Source organism: Cryptomeria japonica, chromosome 3, assembly GCF_030272615.1.
Source record: "Cryptomeria japonica chromosome 3, Sugi_1.0, whole genome shotgun sequence".
NCBI lineage: Eukaryota > Viridiplantae > Streptophyta > Pinopsida > Cupressales > Cupressaceae > Cryptomeria > Cryptomeria japonica.
In genome coordinates this window covers 233117738-233139981 of record NC_081407.1, presented here as the reverse complement: position 1 = coordinate 233139981, position 22244 = coordinate 233117738, and the positions used below count along the sequence as shown (strand labels likewise).

The 22244-nt window shown below is 35.1% G+C and overlaps 1 protein-coding gene across 1 annotated transcript; it reads right to left on the bottom strand.

The window, feature by feature from the left end:
- Positions 1-246: 246 nt before the first annotated feature.
- Positions 247-4240, bottom strand: LOC131067230 (putative receptor-like protein kinase At3g47110). The gene is made up of 2 exons (XM_058002187.2): positions 1033-4240; positions 247-926 (listed from the first exon to the last, which is right to left on the bottom strand). The coding sequence occupies exons 1-2, from the start codon at positions 3728-3730 to the stop codon at positions 589-591; spliced, it is 3036 nt and encodes a 1011-aa protein (XP_057858170.2). The 5' UTR covers positions 3731-4240; the 3' UTR covers positions 247-588.
- Positions 4241-22244: the final 18004 nt, after the last annotated feature.

Below are 22244 nucleotides of genomic sequence, written 5' to 3'. Positions count from 1 at the left end.
TTAAATATATAAAATAATTCATTAGCTAAAAAATACTTTTAGAACATGACAAACTATAAAGTAATTATCTTTACTGACCCAACATTTACATATGAAAGAGTTTTCTTCTGTGTCTATTTTTCTTTCCTCAAATAAAAAATCGATATACAAACTTTCAGCATTACTATTTCTAACTGCCCACTACCACAAAATTACATAAAATGTTAATAAATATTTTTTAATGAAAAAAAAATATTTCAAAATCTCTATGAAGAGTTAAAGAAGTATAGATTAATTCTGGCCAATTACAATAGAATAGATATTTACACTTTTATGTGAATTAAATATCAAACTGCTCTTCAACCGTCTGACCATTCAGCCATGATAAAAAGTTTAGAAGAATGTAGAAAAAGTGACCTGCATCCAGTAGGTCGACTTACAGAGGAGGACGTCCAGCAAGTTTATGTTTCTCAGATTCAATCCCACAACATACCAGTTTTCAGTGTTGCAATTGATGAGGGTCCAATTGCAAAAGTGAATGCTCTGCTTCCAACTGCGCAGCATTCTTGAATGCCATGAGAGAAATAACTTCCGTCTTTGATTGATTGATTAATTAAAGAAGTATCCCCAATTATTTAATTCCATTACCACCTCCGCCATAGATGGTCTGTGGTGTGGAAGTTGAGAGGTACAGGAGAGCCCCAGCTGTAGCAACCCCTCAACCATTGAATTTCCATATCCGCTCTTTGGCCCTATCTCTTCAACTAAATCCGCTGCAACTATATCTTTCAGACTATGTGGAAATGAATGAGAAACCCATTCGGACAGAGTTAATCCATTTGCGAACATTGGATCCGTCGGCCTCTTTTGAGTAAGCATCTCCAGCACTACCACGCCATAGCTGTACACGTCCCCTTTCACTGAAATTCTTCCTCCCATTCCATACTCTGCATAAACATAAACACACAATTCAATTCCATTCCGTTCTATAAAATTCTTCCCCACTCTCAAAGCTGAACAAAATGAATGGTTTAATTTAGCCCAATTACTTACCTGGTGCAATGTAACCGAAAGAACCTCTCAAGGTCGAGGTAATGGCCGATGCATCGTTCACGAGTTGTGCGATTCCGAAATCGGCAACACGAACTCTCATGCTTTCGTCCAGAAGCACGTTCTGCGGTTTTATGTCGCAGTGAAGTAACGAGTGAACAATGGCTGGAGAGCAGTCATGATGTAAGTATGAAACCGCACGGGCTATTTGGAACAGAATTTCCCATCGCCTCCTCAAACTCAATTCTGGTGCTTCACTGCTATCAACTGAGTCTCTGTGCAAATGTTTGTCCAGGTTTCCGTTTGGCACGAATTCTAATACCAGAGCTTTGAACTCTGCCTCTGAGTATGAACCTATTATCTTCACCAAATTAGGATGTGCAACCTTCAGTAATGTTTGGCACTCTCTTTGGAAACAATCATCTGCTTCTTGGCGCTTTGGAGTAAGAACTTTGATAGCCACAATCTTACCATCTGGAAGAACGCCTCTGTAAACTGATCCAAGGCTACCACTTCCAATTAAGTTCCTAGGATTATAAGCTTCGGTTGCTCTGCTCAGATCTTCTTTTCGCATTAAACCACTCGAGCTTCTCTTATTTCTAAATGTAATCCAAAATCCTATAGCGGCAAGGCAAGACAAGGCAGAGACAGCAAGGATGGAAATCAGGAGAACTAGTTTCCCTTTGTGGACACTACCATGACGCTTCCCCTGAGGACAATCCTGCAAACCCAGCCACTTCCCACACAGCTGGGGATTCCCTAAGAACGAAGTGATTTTCTGCTGCTTATATGCTCCAGAACAGGGGACTGGTCCTGAGAAATGATTGTATGACAAATTTAGATGCTGTATTTCCAGCTTTCCCAGGGATGTTGGAAGTAACCCTGATAAGTTATTGAAAGACAAATCAATGTCTTGAAGGCTTTTCAGTTGGTTGCCAAATGATGCTGGAAGAGTTCCTTGAAGCTTATTCTGAGACAAATTGAGGTACTCAAGTTCTACACAGCCACTAAGACCTTGAGGAATTGGGCCTAATAATTTGTTGGAGGAGAGGTCGATTGCTTGTACCATTTGCATCCCCCCGAGCAATCCAGGCACCGGCCCTGTCAATTGATTGTTGGATAGATTGAAATACAACTGTAAATAGTGAAGATTGGCAACCTCCAAAGGAATGTTTCCTGTGAGACGATTATATGACACATCCAGGAGTTCAAGATTTGAGCAGTTTCCAAGTTCTGGCGGTATGCTCCCGTTCAGTCTATTGATGCTTAAATCTATCTGCCTTATTGATAATTCAAGACTTCCCAGGCTCTTGGGGATTGTTCCAGATAGCGAATTGTTCTGCAGTATAATAAATACCAGGCGTTTCGTCATACCCAATTCCATTGGGATGGGGCCTTCCAATTGGTTGCGACTGATATTTAACATTTGTAGATTGGGAAGCCTAGCTATGGCAGAAGGAATGGCTTCATCCAAGGAATTGCCACCCAAGTACAATTCTGTGAGTCCTGTGAGATTACCTATCTGATGGGGTATGTTGCCTCTTATGTGGTTGCTTTCTAATGAGAAAGTGGAGAGAAACGGAGAGAGCAGACCCAGCGAAGGAGGCAGTATACCTTCAAGATAATTGTCTGTCAAATCCATCCTTTTTAACAGGGAGCAGTTAATAAGTGCATTCAATATAGGAACACCATTCGCACTTCCACTTCCGCTCACGAAATGATTACAAAACAGATTGAGGGTGGTCAGACGGAGAAGATTACCCAATTCCTGAGGTATCACGCCGCTCAATTCATTCCACGCCAATTCGAGCACAGAAAGCCTCGAACAATTTCCCAGTGATTTGGGAATTACCCCGCTGAGCTTATTTTGTGGCAGAACCAGGTACTCAAGCTTGGAAAGCTTGACGCCTATCTCCGATGGAATCACCCCACTCAGAGAGTTATTAACCAAAGAAAGATTTCTCAACTCTGTGCAATTTAGCACAGAAGTTGGGATTTCTCCACTGATTCGGTTGTTGTCCAAATTGATGACCTCAAGCTTAGTGAGAGATCCAATTTGGGAAGGAATCGTGCCTTCCAAATCGTTATCAGATAAATCAATAAGCCGAAGCATAGAACAATTTCCCAACGCCGCGGGAATGCTGCCCGAGTGGCAATTCGCCCAGGATGTCAGGACTTGCAGGTTGGGCAAGTTACCCAGTTGCCATGGAAGGCTGCCATTGAGGTTGTTTCTGGATAAATGGAGCTCCCTCAAACGCAGGCATGTTCCGAGAGAATGAGGAACAGAGCCTTCCAGCAAGTTTCCGTGAAGATAAAGGAAGTTGAGGCGTCGCAGGCGCCCGAGAGCAGAGGGAATTTGGCCCCCAATTCTGTTGAAGGAGAGGTCGAGGTAGTGAAGGAAGGACAAATTCCCCAGCTGGGGGGGCAGCACGCCCTGCAGACTCATGTTTCCTAAATCTAGTCTTACAACACGCCATTTTTCAGTGTTGCAGCGGATTCCCGTCCAATTGCAAAAGTTCAGGCTCTGGTTCCAGGTGTGCAGTACAGCAAGAGGATCCTGCGTGACTGAATTTTTGAATTCCATTAGAGAAGCAACATCCCTCTCACTTCCCCTTGAACCTGCTGCCGCCACCTCCATCGGATTGATCTTCACCTCTGCTAACAAGCATAACAATAAAACAACTCGGATGAGGTTATGCATTCTGAGTAAATCACACAGACAAGTACCTATGTGCACTTGTGAGGCTTTGGTGGTTTTTCTTGTGTGCAAGGATAGTGGGTTTTTAATAATCCCTGCGAGAACAAAACAATCAATAGGAGCCGAGGTAGAGAGAGAATTGCGAACGAAATGGGATAGGAAAAAAAAAGTTGAATTCAAGTCTCGGCGTAGACCGGTTCCTGGTGCAAGAATTCAGCGGTAAAATAAGCACGGCAGCTCACATCAAATTTAATCTGAAAACTGATTAGTCTTGAGGTAACGACCAGAAGTCATCGTGGTAAGTGATTGATGTTTTGCTTGTGACCGCACAAACCCCACCGATTGATAATTGTTTGGAACCATTTGTAGCGTTTCTTCTCATCCGTCTGAATTAGTATATGCGTATTCACATTACTGTCTAAATACATATCATAACGAAACTGTTCACAAATATGATAAAAAGTATCACAAACAATTCCAGACAGTCATTGATAGATTGGGGATCAGATTTCCTGGACGTTGTTGTTTAGTCAAAGAGGTTTGTAATTTAGATGTATGCTTATTTGAAATGAAACTATTCACACATCATAAAAAGTATCACAAACCATTTCAGACAGTCATTAATGAATTGGAGATGGAGTTTAGAGGTTTGTAGTTTAGACGTATGCTTATTTGAAATGTTGTAATCTGATATTAAAAGACTGAGATAAGGACATATATATGCTAACTTGTTTCCTTCAAAAACAATTGACTCAAAGATTAGTTGAATTTTTATATAAATATTATGGTAAGTTTTTTTGTTGTACAAATATATTTATATGCATATAACAATCAAATTATTTTTGAAGATTTTTATGTTATAAGATAATTTCAAATTGACTCAAAAGTTAGATAGTTGATTTTTAATATAAATATCATAGTGATTTTTTTGGTTGTACAATTATATTTATATATTCATATATATAACAATCAATTTCCTTTTAAAGGTTTATTGTACTAAAATTTGAAAACATTAAAAAATTATTGACAATTATATGGTAAATGTAGAAAAAAAACAATATCAATTGTAAAACAATTTCTATTGGCTATACATTTACAAAATTCTTAAAAAAATAAAGTTTGTTTTCTATATTTACAATCTATAATTTATGCATTCTACTTTTATTACTTATTTACTAAATTTGAATAATAAATGCTTCTTTTGAGCAAACTTATTACAAATACTAGCTTGTTTCGAGCACCAAACTAGAAGACCAAGAGTCACAACTTAGAATTCTACACAAAGGTGTCCCTCATGGGAGTTGAACTTGGGTCTCCACATTCAGAACTCAATGCTTTAACCAACCAAACTCAACCCCTTGGACTAATTTATTATTTTACAAATATAACCAAAAATAATAATAATAAATAAAAAATTATAAAAAAATATTAAAATAAATTATTTCAAATTAAACATATAATCATACATTAAAAAAAAAAATCCTTTCCTCCTCCCCCACGGACGTAGTCAAAAAAATGAAAATATGTCACGGGAGTGGGAAAGCAAATTTGGGCATAGTTCCATAGGATTGAAGGGACAACTCTAACAGCAGAATTTTATGGCATGGGGTCCGTCCTTTTTTGCAGAAGTCATGTACACCGTACATGGGATGGTGGATGAGGATGCGGGGCATCGGGCGGGCCATTTTGTCCGCTGCATAGCCAGTGCCGAGTAGCTGTCTCCAGCGATGTAAGGAATATTGTGGTCGAAATGACAATAGCAAAGGGTCACCAGCAGTCCTCCATCGAGAGTGATTACACTGCCCCAAAACAAAAAGTTGTACCCCTCACAATGAACTCCTTCGCATGTGTGGGACGTGCGTCATGTCAAATAATTCACACCCTTTCCATCTAAAAGCGAAAGCAAAACTTGTCAGCAAAATTTTGGGCTCGATTTTGATCGTTTGTAAATGCAAAACTGACAAATAAAGATGACAAATAAATCGTATTAAACACTGCAAAAGTGACAAATAAAGTTGACAGAGTTTGAAAAAAGCTAACAGAGTTGAATCATTTAATGACTTGTTATAAATTTTAATATATTTTTATTGTTCTCGTGTATTGTGCCACGCTAGAACTTGTAGAATGCCTAAAGTTAATTAAAGTTCCGTCAGAATTTAGTATGAATTCTTTACCGAATTGAAATCTTTCTTAGTGTAGTTGCATTATCTTGTCCTTTGTGGTGATTCATCTCTTTATCTTTGTGTACTGTTTGTGAGTCATCTCTTCATCTCTTGTCCTTTGTGGTGAGTCATCTCTTCATCTTTAGTACATTTGTTGCCTGTCTTTTTGCGCTCTTTGTACTGTTTGTGAGTCATCTCTTCATCTCTTGTCCTTTGTGGTGAGTCATCTCTTCATCTTTAGTACGTTTGTTGCCTGTCTTTTATGAGCAAAAGACAATTTTAACGTGCACAAAGGTTAAGATAGTTTATGGGACATTCTATTCAATCAAAATCAATTTTTGGAGATCAGTTTTTTTATCTCTATGAGTTGATGATGAGTGCTCTCATCTTTTCAATATATATATTTTTAAAATAAATTATATCATTAGATAACAATTAAGATATTAATAAATTTATCACTATTCTCTTTGAGAACATCATATTCTTAGATAAATGCTTTTCAATGGTAATCATTAGATTTCCACACTCTATGATAGTATGATTTGAGCTTCTGGATTTAAGGTAAAGCTATCAGATTTCTACAATATATGAGATTGTATGTGTTGCTTGTGGATTTGATTGTATGAATGTTTTTTCATCAAATCTAGAAGCAACACATACAAGTTCTGGATTTAACTACATGTATAATTTTTTACTGTCAAATCCAGAAGCTCAAATCATGCTTTTCACTTCCACTGTTTTGAATATGCAAAAAATGCAAACCCTTTCTTCGTGAACCTCCTTTGGCCTTTTCCACCACTTGGCTTGATAATGGAGTTGATTAGAGTTAGTTCTAAACTAAGGAATAAGAATTTTAACTCTCCATGAAATATTAGCCACTATGTAAACTTTTCGAAGATGATCACATGTGAGATTGAACTCATTGATATAGTATTGTTTCTTTCTTTCTAGTCCAATAAACGTGGGAAGAAAACTAAGTGGTTGAGCACCCTAAAATTAGCACTAAGCACTTGCATCCCAATGAGGTGTAATGGTTAGGCTAATAGTAAGATATGCTTTGGGTAAATATATTGATGGCAGGTAAAAGTTTGTAGAAACTAACATTACCTTTGCTAGGAGTAATTATTTAGAATACAATTGAGTTAATCTTGAAATGTGAAAGTAAACTAAATATGAAAGGATGAAACTTATAATTTAAACCAATAAACTATGTAAAAAAATTTTGTAATACGAAATGTTTAAGCGATAAATGAAGACGATTAACTTAGAATATTGATTACATTGAGTAAATTTATTTTTGTTTGTTGAGGCATCTTATATATAACTGATGTTATTTACTTCAAGGATTTGTAGATTTGTTCATCTATTGGCTTGTTCCCCAAAATGTTTTTTTACTTTTTAGATTAAATTGTCGAACAAATGCTTGACTTATGTGATTGTGAACCAAGTAGTGGGTTGATGCATGTAGTAGGTTGCATCCAATATTGACTTCTTTCTTTTGGATTTGATTGTGTATGTGATTTTTGTTATCAACGTTTTGAAACGCATTCTTGATTCAACATTAGGATGAAACAAGAAATCCAACGAGATGAGAAAAAATGCATATACAATCAAATCCAAAAGCAAGAAGTCAATATTGGAATGGATTGTGAAAATATGATAGCATTAAAGGTTGCTTCCATTTCTAATTAAACAATTGTACTTTAGACAAGTGATGTATTGAATGGCTTGTTCGCACCAGATATATGTGATTTGTGTATCACCTAGTCACTAATGTATTTGTGATGTGCATTTGAGTTAGTCACTATTGTCCAAGAAAATAAATAATAAGGTCAAGCACTGCTGAAGACATTGATCAAATGGAGGCCAACGAGAAAAACGTTTGAGAATAAAGACAGAGAAAATCAATTTGTGTATTTTGACAATAAAATGTAAAGTGAAGTTCGGATTTATCATGTTAGTATGTCATTAAGATTGAATCTAATAAAATTTTATCTAGTAAAATTTTATTAATCAAATTGGTTTTGAATGTCGTTCCTATTTGTTTGATGTTTGTTCTGAAAGCTCCCAAAAAGTCAATTGTTCAATTGCAGTCCACCTTGAGGTCTTTTTGTGGAATAATAACCGAGGGGGTAAGACAAAAATCCCATTATAAGGTTTGTCTTCCTAAAGATATGGGGGGCTAGTATTAGGGATCTAGATAAGCAGAATGGAGCCTTGGGGGTGAAACTGGTCTGGAAATTATATAAAGAACCTTTCTAGTAAATGAGCCTCTATAATGTTTGTAAAATATTTGGGCAATTGTCACAGGGAGAGGATTTTTACTACTTCCTCTCTCCCTCAGGTTTCTTCTATTTGGAACATCATGGTTAAGTGCATATTGGTTATTCTTCCACATTTGTCTTGGGTAACTCATAATGGTGGTAAGGCCAAGTTTTGGGATGAAGTTTGGAATGGTCATGTTACTATGTTTAATATTCAGAATTGGTCCCCACTAATAAATATTTTAAAATCTTAATGGGGCATATATGTTGTTGCTTACTTTTATCTTGATATCTCTGGACCATACCCTGTGGGTCATTGGAATTCCATTGATTCTATTCCTATGGACCAGTAATTAAAAGCTTCTTATGTGGAGGAGCTTAATAAGAGACCACTTATTTATCAAAATCTAGAAGATGAATTGATTTGGACTAATAATAATTCTAGTTCATACCCAGTTTAGGATGGTTAGAGGTCTCTGTATGCTCCCTCCCCAGGTTTCTCTTGGCCATCCAAGCTCTTTTGGCATGTATCTTGTCTTCCTAAAGTTGGGGCTTTTTCTTTGTTGGCAGTTCAAGATATAGTGCTTACTAGTATGATATTGGATAGGCTTGGTATTATGGCAGTTTTTCCTAAAGAGGTTTTGCGGCTATTTTATGGAGACTTTTGATCACATGTTTGTTCATTGTCCCTTTGCATCAGATTGCTAGTATTGGCTCTTTAATAAGCTTGGTTGGTCTTTTGTTTTTTGTTATTGATTTGTTGTCTCAATTTAAGTCTTGGCCATCACTATATTCTGCTTCTTTTTATGTGTGTCTCTGGATAGTATCTCCCTCTATTCTTATTTGGAACATTTGGTTGGAAAGGAATAATAGATTCTTTAAGAAGATAGTCTCACCTTTATCTGATGTGTTGATTAGAGTGGAGATATCTATATATGTTGTGATATCCTATATTTATAAGAACTTGGAATATCTATGTTCTTTCTCTCACTGGGATAATTGGATTACTAGGTAGTGGCATGGCCTTAAAGTCATGCTTTCCCATATCTCTATATCCAAAAAGGTTGCCTCTACTATTAGAAGGAAAACTACAAAATGGATTCCTCCCCCTCAAATCTAAATTAAAATAAAATTATGTTGGTGCCTCTAGAGGCAACCTTGGCAAGTCGGGTATTGGGGTGCTTATTTCAGATCATGATTCAAATATTATTAAGGCAACTTGCAAAGGTATTGGTGTCGGGACTAAGAATAGTGTTGAATTTCAAGCTTTATCTTTTGGTCTAGGCTTGGCTATTTCTCTTAATATTAGGGATATTATATTTTAAGGAGATTCTATGGTTACTTTTCATGCCATTACTAACAAGAGATGCATGTCTTGGCAGCTTCAATACCTATTGGATCGAAGTTCTTTGCAATTACAACTTTTTAATTCTTATATTATCTCTTATTGTTATAAGGAAATTAATTGTATAGCTGACTCTTTGGCCAATAAAGCAATTGATGAGAAAATTACATATTTGGAAGTGACACATGTTGATATTCCTTCCCTACTCGAATAAGTGTTGTATTAAATTTGTGATGTACTTGGCACTTGTCATGAGATCAAGCATGTTCTTTGCTTGATATTGGGAGGAGTGCCTTGCTAGCGCTTTCATCATGTTGATTGGATTGGCACTCTCCTTGAGGATTGTTTTTGATAAAGATAAATAGGTTTTACAGGGACTTGAAACCTAGAGTATTACAAACCAAGGCTAGTAGCCAACCAGACTGAAAAACTAAGCGAAATAGGGGACAAACCCCACATAGACCAAAATCCAAAAAATAAAAACAACAGAACCAAAAAACAAGGCAAAGCACTCAACTAAGAGAGTGCATCAATTCAGTATTTTTCTGAATAATCCTCTTATTAATTTTCTCCAAATCCTCCATGATGAATCTGGAGGTTCCCTGGTCCTGGCAGTACCACTGTCATCCTCATCCATGTACGTATCAGAAACCAACTACACACACTAATACATTTGGGGTTAAATTCTGATGGAGGTTTTCGACGGACAAGGAGCATTGTGTGAAAATTTGATTTTTTAAAATAAAAAATGCCCATGTTTGTCGGAATTCTGATGACCTCGAGCATTATATTTTAAAAAAAAACATAACGCATTTTCATTGTGTAAAGCAAACCGAAGCCGCTGCCCCCCCCTGGAGCGATCTCTGCACTGCAAGCAAGGTAAGGTTTTTGGTGGCATTTAGAAGGACCTTTTCAAGATTTGATTTGAATGGTCATTTAAACTTGCTTTGTAATCCTTAACATGATCGGCCATATTAATTAGGTTCCTTTGCAATTTTTCACTTGGGCAGATTTTGAATGTTTCTTTTGTGCAAGCAATTCGGTGTTTTCTTGTTCTTTTGTGTAAACAAATCTTTATTTTGATCTTCTTTGTTTGATGAGTTCACTATTATGAACTTCTTTAAGACAATCGGACCGCCTTGTTTTTTCTTCCTTCACTAATATTGGCATTGATGACAAATGCGTAGCCTCCCTCATCTACTTATCTATTTCTATATCTATATATCTAGATATAACCAGGCAACTTCTTCTTACTCCTAGTTAACCGGGGGGCACTTAGGAACAACTACACTCACAGTCGGCTTCCAAAGCACAGTAAGATACACGGATTTACAGTCGGCTTTCGAACCACAAGCAGAGCAAAGCTTGTTCCCTCAGTGTTTGCAATTTCAATTGCATCTGGATTTTGACTTTGTGGTATTCCTCAATTCAATCGATCATTTCCCTTTCATTGGTATCACAAGGTCTTGATGCTTTTTCTTATTCATTTGTATAAGCAAATCTGCCCCTCATCATTCATTCTCATTGCATCAAGTCGGTCTTAGGTTCTCCATTTGTATTACCTCATCCTTATGTGAACAAAACCTTCACTCCCAAATCGATGATTAAAGTTCCATTTGCATAAGGTGATTTGGAAGATCAAGTTTTACTTGTCTTCACTTGTACAAACAAATGAACTTGATCAGATTTTGATCACTCATTTGTTTTGCTCTGATCTTTAATTGAGGATACTTTATTTTTGGATACTTGAACAAATTGTCCAACCTTGCAACCTCAATGATTGGGAACATAATTCTAACATAAAACAACAAAAAGATGCAAAAAAATAATCCACACAACAGAGCCTCAAGATGTAAGGATTATCTTGGGAAAACCCTCAAAGGGAAAAAAAAAATCCTCAAGATTCACCTTCTTATATTAGATAACAAAAACTCATAATATTTGCCACTAGAGCTTCATACAAGTTTGGTTGTAGCCCAAGGTTACAATAATATCAAGTAAACTCTATGGCATATCCACAAGGAGGCCTATATCTCAGTCCTTCACTTGCTAACTCAGTTGCTTCTCTCATCTCCCACACATCATTGCTCTTTCTTGACTTCTGATTCTGCTTTCTTACTTCTAGTTCCTCACTCTCTTTTCTCCGTACTTGGAAAAATCACAAGTCACACATATATATCATCCACAATTCTTCAAAAAAAAATTGAGTCGACTAAAAGTATAAACCTTCACCAAACATGTAATAGGCCAAGCCCAAAATCCCACATGTTACTCCAAAGGAAAGAACACAATATGTGTTACCCAATGTAAACACATCTAGTCCCAATGGTCACCCACATACTATCTTCGATGAGAACACGTTACAAACCTCTGGCTACATCAATGTGGAACAAATAGTCGGCGAGTTTGCACAACTCTATCACATCAAACTTTTTGCTCGATGAGGCTCAACTCCAAAACTCTGAAATATGACATGTGTGTAGACATACTCTCCATCCAAACTAAAAATCATAACTCTCAAGTGTAGCAGAATGCAACACTCCCCATTGACTCCCTAATCAAGTAAAATAACACAATTTTCACCCTATCATCACCAAACATCTTTGTGGTAGCTCAAATCTCTAGAAACTCAAAGAACACTCCCTAATACCACCACTACCTACTATCCAAACAACAAGACCAAATAATGAACTGAGATAGAATGTCATACTCTCTAATAGCCCTCTTTATGACACAATAAGGATTTACAAATCTTCCAAATTCTCCCTGATGCTCCTACATCAAATTCTATAGGTTCATTTTAGTTTTAACTAATGAATTGCCTAACCATCAACTCCACAAGTTCACTGATCTTCTCATAGCTCACTGCACTACCTCAATGATCAATGATTTGCACAAGAGCTCATTGCGAGCCTCAAGATGAAAATTCAATTGTACAAATTCAATGATTTTCACATACTTGTTGCATTGAGACTAAGATTAAGCTCAACAAATTCAGGGATGTTCTCATGCTCACTCCATTGCCTCAATGGTCAATGATCTATATAGGTCCTCACTGTAAGTTGCCTCAAGATGCAAATTCATTATGATACTGCCTCCATGCAATAACCTCAAGAATCTAGCACAAATTCATTTTGCAAACTTAACACAAATGTTTAAAAATGTTAACTTAAACTTTCCTTAAACGATCTCTCCAAAAGTCTCTCTCTCCAAGGTCAACAAGCACAAATGAGACAAAACAATGCACTTTTCCCCTTTTATAGGGTGAATTGAAATTAGGGTTTAGAGATGGGGCGTGTTTCTTGCTCGCAGTCTCCGTCTAACTCTAACAAACATTATTTATCGGGAGATGAATCAACTTTTCACATTCCACATTGACAAAATTTTAAAATGGAAACAAAATTATCAAATTAAATCAAATTTTCCAAATTTTGATTCATCTCTCGAGGGGGCATTATCAAACATCATTTATCAAATCTGGGACATCATTTATCAAATCTAGGGCATGACATGAAAATCTGAAAAATGACATCACACTGATCATAATCAAATTTTGACGACACATCATTTTATTTGAATTAACATTTGCACACACGTCACTTCAAAGAGGGGCAAAATGAAGACGTATAAAAATGACCATATTCCTAAGATGAATAGCTTATGTTCATTCCTCTATTTAGTTAGATCTAATTTAATTAAATTTCCTACATTCTTCTATTTTATTAAGTAAATTATTCAATTTACTTAGTTAAATTAACTTATGTCATTTAATTGAATAAATCATTTATTCAATTAAACCCCTTCTCTCTACTTTTAATTAAATTTATACTTAATTAAAAGTTTACCCCAAATTGAATAAATCTAATTTATTCAAATTCCCAAAATGCAACTAAATTGAAATAGAACATTTTATTTTAATTAAATCCTTTTATTCCTCATCCACTTGCAAAATCCTACATCTCCCACTTGCCTCCTAAACCCCCTTCTAGACTCTTCTAATCACTTCTAAATTAACCTAACCCATTTCCTAAATATTGTCACATCCCTAAGCAAGGGGAAGTCACTTCTCAAACCCTCAAAGTCTTTGAAAACCACTAAAGGCTTCAACAACTTAACTTTGAAATTCTTCCAAACCATTAATGGTTAACTCAACCCTCCAGCATGATTAGAGACTTTCTCTAAACTCAACCCACATCTAACCCAGGGGTCTCTTCAATCATTCATTGCTTTGACCATGGTTATCCCTTTAACCCTTACACAAGAGTTTATCCTTTGGGTAAAAGCTTTATCTAATGGATAATCTTAACTTAACCTTAACCCTTACCCCCTAGGGTAACCATGAGGTCTTCTCAAGCATTTAATGCTTCCTACCTCTCCTCTCAACTGGTCTTATGTTGACAATTGTCACCATTTCATTGGTGAAAATTATAAACATGGATTGCCAACTTTCAAACTTGACCCTTGATTAACTCTTTCAAACCTGGCCATCCATTGCCCTATTTTTACTATAAATAGAGCTCTCCTTCCTCCATTTTGAGGATCCATGCAAGCTTTAAGTATCTCATTTATGCTCATATTTCATCAATACATCTAGCCTCTTTTTATTAAGAATTAATCTAGAATAACATTTTAGAGTATTTTTCTTTATCAATAGCTTAGAACATCAACTAGTATATCATGTTAGGATAGTATTTCTACTAATCTTGTCATCTTATAATCTAGTTTACTTCGTTTATAGAAGCATGCATAGCTAAGATGCATTTCATGACAAATTTAATCTAAAGCATCCCTTGTTCTTGCATTTGTCATCCCTAAGCCACTTTGCTCAGTGATCTGAGAGCAAAGGCATTGGCTTGAGGGACCTTGTGAGATAGAGAACCATGGAACCAACCTTGGGAAGTTGAGTCATTCTTCATGACTCCATAACTTGCACCAAGAAGTTCTGTGGGTGTGTGAGCAAGCCTCTTTGAGACCAGTTTTTCGCATTTTGAGTTTCATAGACCCGCTTTTCCCACACACAGTATGCACAATCTACACGTTAGGATTCTACAAGGGGTATGTTATATAAACTAGGATGTTACAAGGGGTCATCTATGGTCAAAAGGGGACACGCATGGATTAGAAACTAGGATGTTACAAGGGGTCATATGTGCTCCTAAAGGGTCACACATGCATGACACTTTAGGAGCACATATGACCCCTTGTAACATCCTAGTTTATATAACGTGCCTCTTATGACCCAATAGCATGCACAACGTACACACTAGGATGCTATAAGGGGTCATATGTGGTCCTAAGTAGTCACAGATGTGTTCTAACACATGCGTGGCCCCTTAGCACCACATATGACCCCTTATAGCATCCTAGTGTGTATATTGTACCCTTTAGGACCCAATAGTTTCCTAAGGGGTCACGCATGTGTTATAACACATGTGTTATCCCTTAGGACCACATATGATCCCTTGTAACATCTTATTTTATATAACATATCCCTTATGTCCCAATAGAATGCATAATGTACACACTATGATTCTATAAGGGGTCATATGTGGTCCTAAGGGGTCATGCATGTGTTCTAACACATGTGTGACCCCTTAGGACCACATATGACACCTTATAGCATCCTAGTGTATATAATGTACCCCTCATGACCCAATTTGACCCCATAAGACCCAATAGCATCCTAGTTTATATAACATATCCCTTATGACCCAATAGCATGCATATCGTACACACTAGAATTCTATAAGGGGTCACGCATGTGTTCTAACACATGGGTGACCCCTTAGGACTACATATGACCCCTTATAGCATCCTAGTGTGTATAATGTACCCCTTAAGACCCAATTTGACTCCATAGGATGCAATAGTGTCCTAAGGGATCATATAGGGTCATAAGGGATCACACATGTGTACTAACACATGTGTGACCCCTTAGGACCACATATGACCCCTTGTAACATCCTAATTTATATAACATACCGCTTACTACCCAATAAAATGTAATGTACACACTAGGATTCTATAAGGGGTCATATGTGGTGCTAAGGGGTCACGCATGTGTTCTACTACTCTTATTGTTTTTACATCAACAAAGACTTACATATTTGCATTACCACAGTTGGACATATACGTTAGCCTCTAGAAAAGTATAAACTTGAGAAGGAATGGTCATGTCTTACAACATTCACATATAGTTGGAGGATAGATTTATTAAAAATAAATTAAAAAATCACGAGCTGAATCCATTTCATCTATATCTTCATTCAAGCCAATGAATATAGGGGATTTTGTTTCATCTTATTGCATGCATGAAAGAGGATTAACTTTGTGACTATTTCATCTCTCTTTTTGTATTTGTGGGATTGGCATTGTGTAGGAGATTTCCTTTCTTACAAGATTGGTGATAGAAACTTTAAGCATAAAAAGTACACATGCGCTCATTATGATTGATAGAAAAAAAAACAAAGTAGAGAGTGTCCACATGCTTCTAGTGTCTTTTAGTCACAGTGTTCATCTATATAAGACTTATCTCTACACTTTTTCAAGAAATCATGTGATATAGCTAAGTGGAAAATATTTTTGGATTCTATTAAAATAAACTGAATCTAGATGCAAATTAAATAGGAAAACATGGAGGATTTATAAGGCACACCACACCCACTTAAAAGTTATGTCATTTCAAAATGATATCAGAGATTGAGAAGCTCAATATCATAGTAGTAATATAGGTTTAGAGGGTTTAGAGATGTTTACGTGGTGCCTTTATCCATTAAACTATTTATATAAATTAGATATAGTTTATGTGGTGTCTTCATCCATTAAATTATTTATATAAATTAGATATAGTTTTCAAGTTGAAGTATGTGATTTTTTCATTAATTTTATTAAAAAATTAAAAAATGAGTTTTTAATTAATGTAATAGTATAGGTTTAGAGGGTTTAGAGATGTTTATGTGGGGTCTTCGTCCATTAAACTATTTATATAAATTAGATATAATTTTAAAATTAAACTATTGATTTTTTAATTAATTTTATTAAAAAATTAAAAAATATTTTTTTTATTAAATATTAAATTAATATAATTTGATTTTTTTTTTTTTTTTTGGTGAGAATGTTTTTGTATAATAATATATTGATAAATATAATTTAAAATCATTTTTAAAAAAAAATTTGTTTATTTTTTATGATAATGTATTTATATAATAATATATTAATAAATCATATTTTGATGTTTATTTATCTCTATTTTAATCATAATCACATTATATATTATCCAAAATTTTTATATAAAACATTTTAGCATATAATGCTATCGGCATTACAATTGCACCTCTATTTGGTGCAAGCGCTAGTTTAATATAAAAAATAAAATATAAATTACATTTATATCGACGAGGATTAAAGATAATCTATGTGAGGGCAGTGGAAGATATGAAGAAACCGTCGGTCGTGCAGGGGGCCATAATGAAAGAGGGCAATGTCTACCCAGCCCCTACGATGCACCAGCATCTTATGCATACAATACATGTTATACATACACTGCATGTTACACATACATATAACTGCATGGCAACGTCTACCACATCCTATGCATACAATACATGTTACCCATACTTTACATGTTATATATATAACTGCATGCTGACTCATCGTAGAAACTGGATAGACAATGCCATGAAAGAGGGGGTGCGTATATGTACGTAATCTTCTCGCTGGCCACCACGAAGACTACAATCCTGTCTATTTACTTTTCTTTTGGATTGTCAGCTTGCCATTCATCTTGGATAGTCAAACACGCCAACTTCCTTTCGGACCGACGTATATTCTGGATTGGCGTGACATTCAGTGATCATCTCAAAACCTTTTTTCTCCAGATTTCATTGACTCGCATAACGAGCCTGCTTCTAACGCGTATTGTTCAACATGGTCGCCATTACAGAGTTTAGAAAAGTAGGAGAGGCCTGGAAAGGGATGGTTTGAAATTTAGAAGGAACTAAATCATACGGTTTAGAAAAATATGATGGATTGTTGACTATGAAATTAAAAATAATGTTCTTATTAGAAGCAAGAGGAGAAGAAATAATGTTTAAATTATTTTATTTACTTAAAATGATATATCCAAAGAAGGTTACTAAGAATACATACCTTGTCCAATGTTTAGGAAAAAGTGGATTCTTTATGAAGGATTGCACCCTTTCACTACCAAGATATTAGTTTGAAAAGACAAACCATTTGAAGGAAATATAGGTCCTACAGAAGGAATGCACATGCACTCTCATGAAGGATAATGCTATGAAAGAAATGAGATAAAATAAGGAAAAGATGCAACTCAACAATGAAAAAGTGAATCCTCATAAAGAATGAGTGATTGAAAGACTATTATTGGCCCCGAAGCATTGAGAGAAGAATTAAAATGTTCTTATGTTTCTACCTAAATATGATTTCTCCTGAAATTGTACCACCATGAATCACAATGAGCCCCCAATAAATAAGCTAGCAATATTGCATAGTGAAGAGCAACATAATAGGAACTTAAATGATATGTAAAATGAATATGATGATTGTCCAACTCATTGTCATCAAGTATTTGAATGATACCAGTTACATTAAGTTGTTGAATTTTATCTAAAAAATCATGACATTGATTGGTGGAATGGGCATGGATTTGATGATACTTACAAAAACAAGGGTATTGATTTTTCTTACGATAATTTTTTTTTAATTTTTAAAAGGGGGAGTAATAAAGTTGTCTTTAAGAATCTCATGAAAATTACACTCTTGTTGTGATGAGAAGTTGTAAAAAGACATAGATGTATTAGACAAAGGAGGACTTCAGAAACCTAGACCTTCTTTGGAAAAGTGTGGTGTAGGTTTTGCATGTTCATCAAAACTTTGTTGGACACATCCTAAATAATGTCCAATACATCCATCTATAGATGGTGAAATGTCAAGAGGAGGGGTTCATTCTTAGTGTCAAATTCTAAAGAGCCCCCATCATCATCAAGACATGTGTTGGAAGGAGAGGTGGGAATTGATTTAGAAAAACATTGAATAACTGACGTGCACAAGGCTTCTTCAAGGCCTCATTCTTAGATTGAGGGATCTTATACCCATTAAAGGAGGGTGCAATGTCTAATGTACCCCAATTCCTTGCTAAGGAAGCATTGTTAATAGGAGATTGTTTTATTAAGGAAATCATAGTATTAAAAGAAAGAAATGCATCCTAGTTCATCATGAATAAATCATAAGGATGAGGATTAGCTTAGATTTTGTGAATTTTATTATTATATTTGAATTTGATTGTATGACTAAGGCTAGAAGGAACTTCCTTCATAGCATGAATCCACAACCTACCTTTGAGAAGAAGGTTATAATTAAGATGGTTGGGAATTACTTGAATAGGAGTAAGTCAAGTCATGGGTCCTACTATGATAGGTAATATGACTATACCAAGTGACTCTCTAGGAACATTATCAAAGATACTTATACAAAGAGGATTGGGTTGAATAGAAGAATAATCCTAATTTATCTTATCTAATAAGTCAAAACAATAAATGTTAAGTACTAACCCATTATCAATTAAGGTACCTCTTATGTTTTGTTTATAGATGTGAGGAGTAATCATAAGGGGAAGATCTCTATTTTTAACATCTATAGAAGGAAATTCATCTTGTGAGAATGTAATATCATTTGGTTGAGAAGAAGGATGAGGAACCACCTTTTGGAAGGCTTCTTGGATTATCTTAGGGTATGAAGGTGAAGTTTGAATTAAAATCCAAAGGGGGATATTAGCTAAGATATCATGGAGTTTCTCAATAAAATCAATTTCCTTATCAACATGTTTCTTATGATGAGGATGGAAAGGAACATAAGTAAGAAGAAAATTGGAATCTTGCTTGTTGTTTCTAAAGTTAGGCACTTCAATACCATATTTTTATTCTAGTTTCCTTTCCATCAAACCTCCTTCACATATGCATTTTACAAATTTTAAGATGTTAGGAGGTCTCTTTGGTTTGGTAGTATCAATCATAGATTGATTTTTGAGGTTGACAAAATCTAAGCTTGTTATACATGCATAGTATTGACTTGATTAAACTCTTTGTTCTCCTAGGATTCATCTTTAGGAGGGAGAGCATAAAGGAAGGTGCTAATAATTTCATCTTCTTTATCCAATGTATCTTTATGGGTAGGAAAAACATGGGGAGAGGGAATAGAAAAGTCCATCAACACTTCTTCTCTAAGAGAGGTACCATATATTGAAGGTAAAGAAACATTAAAGTAGGTGTTTATGATATCATCCTCTTCCTTTGGAATATCCTTATTGGAGAATAATATGCTAGTAAAAAGATCAACATCATTAATAAAAAATTCATCCTTAGAAGGGATAGTTTTGAAAGAGGTGTTAACGGTCTATGTTTGTACTAAAATGTCCTTATGGGTAGGAGGATCCTTAGGAGAGGGAAAGAGTGAAACAAGCGAGGCTAAGACATTATTGCATCTATGAAATAAATGCATAATGGAACTAACTAAATGAAAACAAAATGATAATAAATTAATTTTTCAAATGATAACATATGCGAAATGCATGATAAAAAGAGATAACAATGTGGAATTTTTATAATTTTTTTATTAATGCAAGTACATAAGACATGAATGAATGCATATAAATCTTAAAATTAGATCTAAAACTAAAAATAAGAAATATGAAAGTGTAAGAAGAATTGGATTCACCAAAATGTAGTAGATGAACATTTAGGGTTTCACAAGTTATGCTTTGGAAACTAGGAAATGGCCTAACTTATAGATGCATCACATTAAAAGGAAAGAAAACTCAATATATCCAACCTCAATTTTATTAGGAAGAGGGTTGGGTACTAATTAGGTATTATTCCTTCTGTTTTATTTGAAAATGTGATTGAAAGGATGTAAACTGAATGTTGAATATAGGGTAGGAAGGTACATACATGAATTGGCAACTTAGTCTAAGTATGCTACCTAATACTAAAATAGAAACTTAAGGACATTTTATGGGAATGAAAAGAAAATCCAAAAGTACACTTTTGCTTAATAATTGACTTGAAATTGATGTATTGATGGTTTTTCGGGGCATCCATATCCAAAAAATTAAATTTATGAACACGAGACTGAAACTGGGTGTCTAAGACATTATGAAAAATCCTAGTCAAATATGGCCCTATTCTACAAGGACTATGCCACCTAGATGCCCTAGTCTAGGATAATGGAAGCCCAAGAAACTTTAACCAAGAACTTTCTAATGAAATTTGGTCGGGTGTTTTGCTTTTGGATCTTGGTCACCTTCTGATCTACCTGACTTCCATTGGGTACTTATAGCAACACACAAAAGGAAAGAAATGGTGTTGTGGATAGGGGTTTTCCTAGGTCTAAGCCTGGGTTTGGAATTAACCCTTATTGAAATAGAAATTGAACTTGAATTAAACTGGGAAAGATTTCCTCTTGAGAGAAAGGTTACATTTGAAATTGAAATGCTTGAATGTAGATGATTGTACCTTCAATAGGTGATGCAATGCTCTTAAGATGAGTCATCTATGTGTTGATTTAATAACATGATAAATCATATTAAATCCACCATGAAATCATAAAATGAAACATAAAGGGAAGATGCCTTGATTTAGTTTCTTGCTCTTTTAATGAAATTTACTCTAGAAATGTTGCTCTTGAGTTAGAATATTATCCTAATTATGAGGTGTAGCTAGATGTTGAAATTAATTGAGAGAGAGGCCTTAAATAGGGATTTCATAGCTGAAACCATTTTTACACCAACTTAGATTTTATATATATTGAAACAGAGTTGGATTTGAATAAGTTAAGACTACCAATTTATCCTCTCAAAATTTAGGAAAAAAAGTGGGAGACCAAGAAGGTAGGTTGCCCTGGTCCTAGCAACACTTTTTGACTTTCTATGAATGCAACATAATGGGGTTCTAATGCCGATTCCAGCTCAATGGCTCAAATCGTAATGCATAGATATGTGAAAAAATGGTTTGAAATTTGAAATTTGAAATTGGGTAAGATTAAGAATAAAACATGATGAAATAATAAAAAGGGGCTTTCCTAAGATCAAGAGCACAATTTATGGAATGTGAATTGATTAAAAAGGACTTAGGGGTAAATTACTTCATAATTAATGCCTAAGGAAGTCCTATAATGCATCTAGAGGAAAGGGAAATACTAAAATAAGTGCTAGGAGAGTATTGAATTGGACACACAAACAAATGTGTATAATTTACGACAATACAATAATTATATTTATTACATGATACCAAAATTTTTCATGATAACTAAAAATATGACCTTATTTTCTCAAATATATGTATCTTTTTCAATTTGTATTAAGTTTATCTTCTACTAAGCTCCATGATATATAGCTATGTTTAGTATTCATGTTCAATGTCAATTAGGGGAACCCATTTAGGCTAGAAAATCATAAAGTGCAAGAGAATCTTATTTTAAGGTTGATTTTATTGTTTGTCGGCCAACCTCCTAGCATCCTTAAACATAAGAGTTGGCTAACGTTCAAAATAAATGGTCAAATAGTCTATTGGAGGAACCAAAAAGAATATTGTAAATTGTTGTTTCCTAAGTGGTGTCATGATCATATCTTGTTTACGTGTCTTGGGGTGGAGGTGAGGCAATCTTGTATTATGGAATTCTTTAATGTTTTAATTTCAAGATATAAAATGGATATAGATATTTTCAACTTG

Bases quoted from the DNA above. Each gene is read 5' to 3' on its own strand.
- LOC131067230 (XM_058002187.2), bottom strand. From the start codon at position 3,730: ATGCATAACCTCATCCGAGTTGTTTTATTGTTATGCTTGTTAGCAGAG. The intron at 927-1,032 runs GTAAGTAATTGG...ATGTTTATGCAG, and splicing joins TTTCGGTTACATTGCACCAG to AGTATGGAATGGGAGGAAGA.